We start from the raw sequence: 8,769 nt of genomic DNA, 5'->3' as shown, positions 1-8,769 counted from the left end.
CACACCGGCCTGGCCTCCACATCCCCCAGCTGGGGACACCTCTGGGGCCTCCTGGGGGATGGGTCCCAAATTCTGGCCCTGGGGACATGGAAGGGTGGGGGCTCCAGTGCAGGATGCCATCCCTGCTGCCACCCACCCCTCCCACTGTCACACATCCGGCACAGCCTGGAGCAGGATCTGAGCAAGTGTGAGAGCACCCGAAACCAGACAGCCCTGCCAGGCTGGGCCAGCCCTGCCAGGGAGCGTGGGCTTGGGGGCAAACAGCACACAGGTGATCCCAGAGCTTTTGGAGGCCTGAGTGTGGGGATGGCACTGCCTGACACCACAGAGCTTCCCCAGGGCTCAGGGCACCTCCTCTGTCGGGCAGGGAGTGACAGTGACAAAATGAGTGGAGGGAACGAGGAGGCAGCAGGGCTGGAACCAATGGTGCATTTTCCTCTCCTCCTTTCCTCTGCACGCCCAGGGAGCTGGGGCTGGTGTGACCCCGGGGCTGTGGGCACTGTCCCCATCCCTGTCAGGCTGGGCAGTTTTTAGTGGTGTTCCTGCAGCCCACAGGGGTTTGGGATGGCATTCTGCAAACCTCCAGCCAGGCTCTGTGCCTGCTGCCCAACAGCTTCTTGGGGACAAAGGGGACTCATTGCAGGGCTACACGTGGTGTGTCACAGGGCAGAGAGGGACAAGATAGGGCCAAGATGTGTTGGCACAGCCTCTGCTCCCTCCCTGGGCATCCAAGCCTCCCATGGGCATGGCAGAGTGGCTCGAAGGCTGTAGTGGGATGGGGACACGTCACAGACATCTTTTATGAAAAATCTTTATTTTAGGATTTTTCCTCATGAGAAGCTGAGAAGCCTCAGGAACAAAATGTAACCAATGGTTATCTGCTGCTGTGGAATGCAACAGGTGCATCTGGGATTGATCTCATAGAGTTGTTTCTAATTAATGGCCAATCGCAGTCAGCTGGCTCAGACTCTCTGTCTGAAACACAAGCCTTTGTTATCATTCTTTCCTATTCTATTCTTAGCCAGCCTTCTGATGAAATCCTTTCTTCTATTCTTTTAGTATAGTTTTAATATAATATATATCATAAAATAATAAATCAAGCCTTCTGAAACACGGAGTCAGATCCTCCTCTCTTCCCTTATCCTCGGACCCCAGTGAACACGGTCACAGGGACATCCAGAGACAGACCCCAGGACACTCCTGAGACACCTGCCAGGCTCTGGGGGTGGCTGCCCACTGTGGGGAAGCCCTCTGGGCTCTGCAGCTTCAAACCCCAGCTCTGCTGGAAGTGGGGATCCAAAGGGCACCAGGAGCTGCCCTTGCATCATGTGTGGAGCCGTGCCAGCTGCCAGCAGGGCCACGGCAGCTCCCGAGGGCTGTGCCAGCACCGGGGACACGCACTCGGCGCTGCCTGGGGACCTGTGCCAGCACCCTGCGGCAGGGACAGGTTATTCTGTCCCTCTGTCGCTGTGCCCGCAGCCCCCGGGGCAGTCACACCCCCCTGTTTGCACAGCCGGCGGCTCTCGGGGCTGTTTGCCCAGCGCTGGAGAGGTGGGGATCAAAGGGCTCCGGCTCTTCCCGGCGCTGCTTCTGCACCTTCAAAGCACCCGGAGCCCCTTGGAGCCCGGACAAGCTCCTGCCTCGCCCTGGGAAAAGCTGGGGTCGTCCCGGAGGCCACGGGGAGGAAGGAAAGGAGGGAGGAAGGAGACGTGGCCGGGCGCTATAGGCTGGGGGAGAGCGTGTTCCTGCTGGAACAGGCAGCTCGGAACGGGGACAGTGCCAGGGTGTCCCCAGCCATGGCCACTTGTCACTGCAGGTGCTGGCTCAGCACAAACCTGGGCGGCAGCTCAGTCCCTGCCCTCAGTGCAGGGCGATTTGTTCCCTAAGGGAGAAGAGAGAGCTTCACCCGCGCTTCCCAGGGAGGGAGAAGGGTGGCAGCAGCCCGGAGGTGGCAGGGCTGCGGCTGGTGACACCCTGGGGACACGCCCGGGGCTTCCAGCGTGGGGACTGGGGGCAAAGCTGAGCCCGGAGTGCAAAGGGAACCTCAGCTCGGAGCCCACCGGGATTCCCGAGCCCGCGGCTCCTGCCCCATCCCACCGGGATTCCAGACCCCGCAGCTCCTGCCCCATCCCGCGGATTCCGGATCCCGCAGCTCCTGCCCCATCCCGCAGCAGCTTTGGGATGCTCGGGGCTGCTCTGGAAGGGCCAGGAGAGCATTTAGGGCGCTGCGGCCATCGCGGGGACCCCAGAGCTGGGAAATCTCAGCCCCGAGCCAGCGATCTCACAGGGGCTGGAGCTGGCAAAGCTTTGCGGGGTCCGCCGAGCCCCGAGCTAGCAAGGGAAGGGCCGGAGCTGCCCCGGGACATACCGGGACACCCCGGGACACACCGGGACAGCCGCCAGCCCTGCTCCTCTGCCTGCCCAGTGCCCGCTGGCGATGGGGAAACTGAGGCACGCAGTGGTGGCAGCGCTGTCCCCCTGGCGGGGGGCGCCCGCTGCGGTGTCACCCGCGCGTCCCCGTCCCCGCCGCCCCACGGGCGCTGCTCCCGGGGCCCAGCAGGTGGCGCCCCGAGCCCGGCGGTGCCGGCGGACGGGGACCGGGACCGGGGGGAACCGGGGAGAACCGGGGAGAGCGTGATGGACCCGACTGGGCTGGATTTGTCTTGTCTGTGCTGGTCTACACTGGACTGAGTGCACTGGACTTTACTGGGCTGTGCTGGTCCATGAAGAGCCCTGCAGTGCTGGGCTGTACTGGGCTATACTGGGCTGTACTGGGCGCTGGACTGGGACAGTTTTCTCCCTCCAGAACTGGTGCTGCACCCCGGGCACCAGTTCCCAACCTCCCAATCCCTCCGGGGCTGCCGGCTGGGGCAGATCCCGTGGCCTCATCAATGCACACTGGGTGAGAAAGGAGGGTGCTAGGGCTGAAGTGGGTTCACTCACACTGTGAGGGGAATCTGTTGGTTCAGGGTGGACTTTGCACCTCTCTGTGCGTGTGTGAGTAACAATTAAGGGCAGGAGGGAAAGCCCCACTGTGTTTTCACAACAATTATTGCCCTTTCTAGGAGGAACTTGGCATTGGAGAGATGCAGCATCCTGTGCTGCATGGGCAAAATGCTGCTGGTGGGAGCTCTGTGTGTCCCAGACACCCCAACTTCCATCCAGCCTGTGGCTCCTGACATCCCCAGGGGCTCCCAACCCCTCCAGGGCCCTTCCTCTGTGCACAGACCTCATTTCTCATGAGCACTGTGGCCCCCAGCTCTGTTTTCCTGGTGTCCCCACAGCCCCTCCGTGCTCTAGCCCCTCCTTTTTGCTGAAGTTGGTGCCTTTCAGGGGAGGAATGCTCCCAGCTGGGCCTGTCAGGGCTTTGGGGAGGAGCAGGGATGTCTCCAGGTGGCATCCAGGGTGGCACCGTGAGCTGGACACAAGCACTGAGTGACCCCAATGCTGCCCCGTGCTGAGGCCCTCTCCTGCCTGTGGTGTGAGCAGCGGTGGCTGACAGCCAAGAGGATGAGAAAGAGCCCTCAAAAATCATCCCCGCCAGCACAACGATGCCTCCTTGTGACTTGTCCCCTCTTCCCCAGTTGGCTTTGCCCCGGTCCCCGGGCTGGTGGCTCAGCTGCGTGTCCCTCCCCAGCCCTTGCAGAGGGGGATCCCCCAAACCCTGCCCCTCTCGGGGGTCCAAGGACGGCGCTGGGAGCCCCCGGGGCGCTCCTGGGGGCGGCGAGGAGCCCCCAGCCCAGCGCACGGCGGGGCTGCTGGTCCAGAACCCCGTGAGCATCCCCGGTAGCGACACCGGGGACCCCCGGGGGGACCTCGCACCCCCCTCCCCGTGTCCCTTCGGGGGGCGGGGCACAGAACACGACCACGCCCTTTATGCAAATCCTCACGCGGCAATTGGCGGGGGCGGGCCCGGGCTCCGCGGCCGGGCTATAAGAACGGGGGAACAATGCGCCCGCGGTCCCGGCTCGGGGGCTGGCGCCGGGGTGGGGGTCCCCCCTCATCCCTGGGGCTGCCCCTCTTCTGAGCGCCCGCTCTTGTGTCGGCCGCCCCCTTTCCCCGTGAGCCGAGATGGAGTTTGACTCGTACCAGCACTACTTCTACGATCACGACGCCCAGGAGGATTTCCACCGCTCCACGGCGCCCAGCGAGGACATCTGGAAGAAGTTCGAGCTGGTCCCCACGCCCCCGCTGTCCCCGCTGGGCACCCCCGGGGACAAGGGGGGATGCTCGGGGGCGGAGGAACGCCCGGGATGGCTCTCCCGGTACTGCCTCGCCGGGGAAGAGCCGGAGTATCTCATAGGGACGGGGCAGATCTTCGGGAACCTGAGCGCTTTCATCCTCAAGGATTGCATGTGGAGCGGTTTCTCAGCGCGGGAGAGGCTGGAGAAGGCGATGACAGAGAAACTTTCCACGGGCACGCAGAGAGCCACGCCGCACAAGCCGTCCTTCGCGCAGGATTTTGGCTTCAGCAGCTCCGTCAGCGAGTGCGTGGATCCCGCCGCCGTCTTCCTTTGCCCGCTGGCCGAGAGCAAGATCCCCGCATCCTCGGGATCCGAGGGCCAGAGCGATTCCGGTAAGGGACGGAGCTGGAGCCCGGCGCGGGGAACACGCGTGTCCGCACATGTGTGTGCGGGGAGCCTCCCAGCCGGGCTGCGCCTTTGTTGAGACTCCGAGCGAGCCCCGGTCCCGGCCCCACGAACAAAGCGGGCTCGGCTGTTCCCCTTTCCCGCGGGGTCTCTGCTCCGCGATCCCCCGTCCCCCTCGGGAGGGTGCGCGGAGCTCCCTCCGGCTCTTGCGTGGGACTCTGCTGCTCCCTTTCCCTTGTCCCGGCCCCACGGAAACCTCGTGGGGAGGTTGAAGGGCAAGTTTGCATCTCGCCGTGCGAAGTTTGGGGCTCTGAGCGCCGCACCGCGCTCTGCTCGGCCCGGGAATTCGCCCGCTCCCTCTTCTTCCTCCCACGGCCCACCCGGGACGGGCTTCCCTCGGGACAAAAGGCAAACTGTGCCCTGTGGGCAGCAGGTTTGGGAGCAGCGGCGCGTCCCCCGGGGCGGCGGCTCGGTCGGACGGGCAGGAACAGCCGCCCCGGTTGCGGCGCGTCCCAGCCCAGCCCCGGGGCGCGTCTGTCCGTCTGTCCCGCGTGGGGAGCGTGCCGGTGTTCACACGGGGGTCCCGCCGGGACGGGGATACCCCCGAACCCCCCCCACAGATGCCGCTGCCCCGCATCTCTCCAATCTCACGCCAATTTTCGGTGTTTATTTGCAAACACCCTGCGGCTCTGCGCAACCCCGCAGCCCCGCCGGGGCCCGTGCGTTGTTTCCGTGGCTCCCGCGGAGGCCGGGCTGACTCGGAGCTGCCGTGGGAGCGCTGCCGCGGTGCCGTGACCCCGTTAATAAATCTGCCGGTGGCCGCCACCTGCGCCGGTGAGTCACGGCGCGGGGCTTAATGCCATTAGTAGCCCGGGAACTGTAAGCCAGGTCGCGGGCGTTAAGAGGCTTAACCCAAATATGCGGGGGCCTTCGGGGGCCGCGGGGATGCCGCTGGGGTCCCGGTACCGCGGGGGTCCCGGAGGGGTCCGGCCGCGCCACGTGGGCGCCGAACAAAAAGCAACAGATTGCAAACAATGAGAGGGGCCGCGCTGATGGACGGGAGCACGGACCAATGGGGTGGCAGAACAGCCGGCCGGCCCCGTATGACAGCCAATGGGAGGCTGCTGGAGGCGGGGCTAGGCGGTCTGAGTTTTATTAATGAGCGTGTGTGTGTGTACGGGGCTGGGACCGCGCGGGTTGTGACACTGATGAGTGTCCCCAAGCCCAGGAGCTCCAATATCGGGGGGTTTGGGCTTCCTGGGCTGAACCCCAAAGCCTGGAGGGTTCGGGGCATCGGCTGGGGTCGCCATCAGAAGCCCAGAGCTGTCACCCTCGCAGGGGAGTGGGGACCAGGCCTCTGCCCACGATGCTGGTGAGGGTTTGAGCGTCTCAACGTTTTGCGAGTGGCTGTGTTTCCCCCCTCAAAATTAAGGAAAAAACTGGAGGCCCATCCCCTAAAGTGAGGGCAATCGCAGCGGATGTGTCCGGAGCCTGCTACCCTCGCTGTCCCCAAAGCCACTGGGCTTTGCTGGGATGGGACAACAGCAGTGCCAACAGGCAGAATGGGACCAATTATGCTTTATTTAGGTCTTTCTGTTTCTGGGCTTGAGATGCCTTTGAGGTTCAGAGTCTGCTGTAGGGACCTCTTCACCTCTCGCTCCCTCCCTGCACAGTGGGGAATTGTCCCCTCTGTCCCCGGGAAGCCGGGCCTGAATGGGCTTTATCACTTGTGAAAAGTAACAAGTCACCGAGGTGGGAAGCTGCAGCCGAGGGGAACAAAGGGTACTTCTGCCCTTATATCCCTCATTTACAATTCCAATGGGCCATGAAAGCACCCGACCGGGATGAACTTTGGAACTAGGCTGTCCCAGCATCCTGCTCCTCCAGCTTCCCCCCACCTCGCGGGAGGGCTCGGGTGTTTCTTTCCTGATGATCCTTTATGATGAACACATGTTGCTCCTGGTGCTGAAGTGAGGCGGAATTAAAGCCTCCCAGTCCATTTTTGGGGGACCAGGTGCATGAAACAGGGAGGGAATTCCACTCCTTCCCACGTGATGGTATTGAAGGGGCACTTAAATCACTCAATCCCTTCTGGATTTCTAGTTTTCCTCCTTTTAAGTGGTTTTAGTGGCAAGGAAGGGCAGAGTGCCCTGGCTGGGCTGGGAGAAGGCTTCTGGAGGTCGCAGAGCTTGCACTGCATGAGCAAACTTTAGTGGGGACATTTTCCAGGGAGCTGTGGAAAGGTGACAAAGGGTGACAGAGCATTCCCATCTGATGGAGTTTCGTTCTTTCTTTTCCGCGGGAGCAGAAGGTGAAGAGATCGACGTGGTGACGGTGGACAAGAGGCAATCTCTCAGCCTGAGGAAGCCAGTCACCATCACACTCCGTGCCGACCCCCTGGACCCCTGCATGAAGCGTTTCCACATCTCTGTCCACCAGCAGCAGCACAACTACGCCGCCCGCTCGCCCCCAGACCCCTGCCCGCCTCCCGAGTCCCCCCAGCAGGACCAGGAGGAGGATGAACCACCCAGCAACGTGGAGCCAACCCCCGCCGTGCCCCTGCCTGAGCCTGGCTTGCCAAAACCCAGCAGCAGCCCCGGCTCCGACAGCGAGGACGTGGCCAAGAGGAAAAACCACAACTACCTGGAGCGCAAGCGGCGCAACGACCTCCGCTCGCGCTTCCTGGCCCTGCGGGACCAGGTGCCCGGGCTGGCCAGCTGCCCCAAGACCCCCAAAGTGGTGATCCTGAGCAAATCTTCCGAGTACCTGCAGTCCCTCATCAGCGCCGAGAGGAGGATGGCGGCAGAGAAGCGGCAGCTGCAGCTGCGCCGGACCCAGCTGCTCAAAAGGATTGCTCACCTTAAGGGGCACTAGCATGCCGTGTGCCCCCCATCCTGGTCCCCACAAACCCCCAGCTCCTTCTCAATTTGCACATTTTTTCTTTTTATTTTTTGGTTGCTTGTGGAGTTGTTGGCCCTGGGGGCTGGAGCACGTGGCAGTGGTTGTGGGAATGGATCCACAGCAGAGACCCCAACAGTGTCACCTACCTGGGGTTGGTTCCTGGCACTGGTTGTTCCAAGTTTTCCCTTGTCCTTGCTGTGAAGCTTCCTCAGTGACTGCTTCAGTTCAAAAGCTCAGATTTATTCCCCCTCTCCAGCAGCCTCTGCCACCGACAGCATCGCTGGGAGCTACCCCTGGGCACCCACCAGCCCTAAAAACCCCAAGCAACCACGTCTGTCTTGGCTCCTGGAAGCAGGGCAGACTCAGAGCCCAGCACGGGGCTCACCTCTGGAGAGATCCCATGGAGGTGGCGATGGCAGGATGTGCCTCTCACCCCCTTGCTCGGCTGGACCGTACCTCATCTCCTTGTGTCACTTCACGCAGTAGCTGGTCCTGGATTTTATGTTCTAGAAACTCTGCTGCTGTAACTGCGAGTCTTATACTGGAGGCTGTGTTTTTATACTGTATTTTTGTACCACTTTTTGAGAAGTATTTGGTAAAGAGTTTGCTTTTTTATATATATATAAATATATAAAAACTTTTTTTTTTTTTTAAGGGGGATTTCCTGCTGTGGGGGAGGGCTCAGTCCTGCTGCACTTTAGGGAGATCAGGAAGGGGCTGGTTCCTGCTGGACCCTTGAGCTGAGTCCTCGCAGAGGCCATTCACCCCCTTGCAGCTCTCCAAACCACCCATTTGCAATAACAGGGAATTTTATCCCTTTCCCATCCTTGTGAGCATCCTTGTGATCCCTTTTCCCACCTTTGTGAGTTCTCTTTCACCAGCAGCCACTTAAAATCCCCAGCAAAGCTCCGGGTTTTGCAGGGGGCTGCTCTGCCTGCCCTGTCTGCGCCCTCCTGCTGCCCAGTCTGGGGGTGTGGGGGTGGCAGAGTCCCCTGTCCCCTCCCATGGGTGCTGGCAGGGGTGGTCCCGCAGGATGGCACCCTGGGGTCCCTGCTGACCTGCTGAGAACTGTTAGAGTTAACACTGGTTGGATTTAGCACTTTCTTCATTACCTCATACTTCATAAATAAATAAGTTTGCAACAGCCTGGGTTGGCTTTTTCCATGCTGTGGGTTTCCATGCATCACCTTAGTGCTCCTGTGGGGGGGCTGCTGTGGCTCCTGGCTTTTGGGGTATCCTGGACATTAATAAAAATTAATGAATCTATTTTTTCCCCAAG

The 8,769-nt window shown here is 61.6% G+C and overlaps 1 protein-coding gene across 1 annotated transcript; it reads left to right on the top strand.

Annotated features, from left to right (window-relative positions):
• Positions 1-3,998: 3,998 nt before the first annotated feature.
• MYCL (MYCL proto-oncogene, bHLH transcription factor) lies at positions 3,999-8,152 on the top strand. Its single transcript, XM_036397033.1, has 2 exons — positions 3,999-4,576; positions 6,898-8,152. The coding sequence occupies exons 1-2, from the start codon at positions 4,072-4,074 to the stop codon at positions 7,461-7,463; spliced, it is 1,071 nt and encodes a 356-aa protein (XP_036252926.1). The 5' UTR covers positions 3,999-4,071; the 3' UTR covers positions 7,464-8,152.
• Positions 8,153-8,769: the final 617 nt, after the last annotated feature.

The sequence above is a fragment of the Molothrus ater genome, chromosome 24 (assembly GCF_012460135.2).
Source record: "Molothrus ater isolate BHLD 08-10-18 breed brown headed cowbird chromosome 24, BPBGC_Mater_1.1, whole genome shotgun sequence".
NCBI lineage: Eukaryota > Metazoa > Chordata > Aves > Passeriformes > Icteridae > Molothrus > Molothrus ater.
This window is presented reverse-complemented; position numbering and strand designations above follow the sequence as displayed.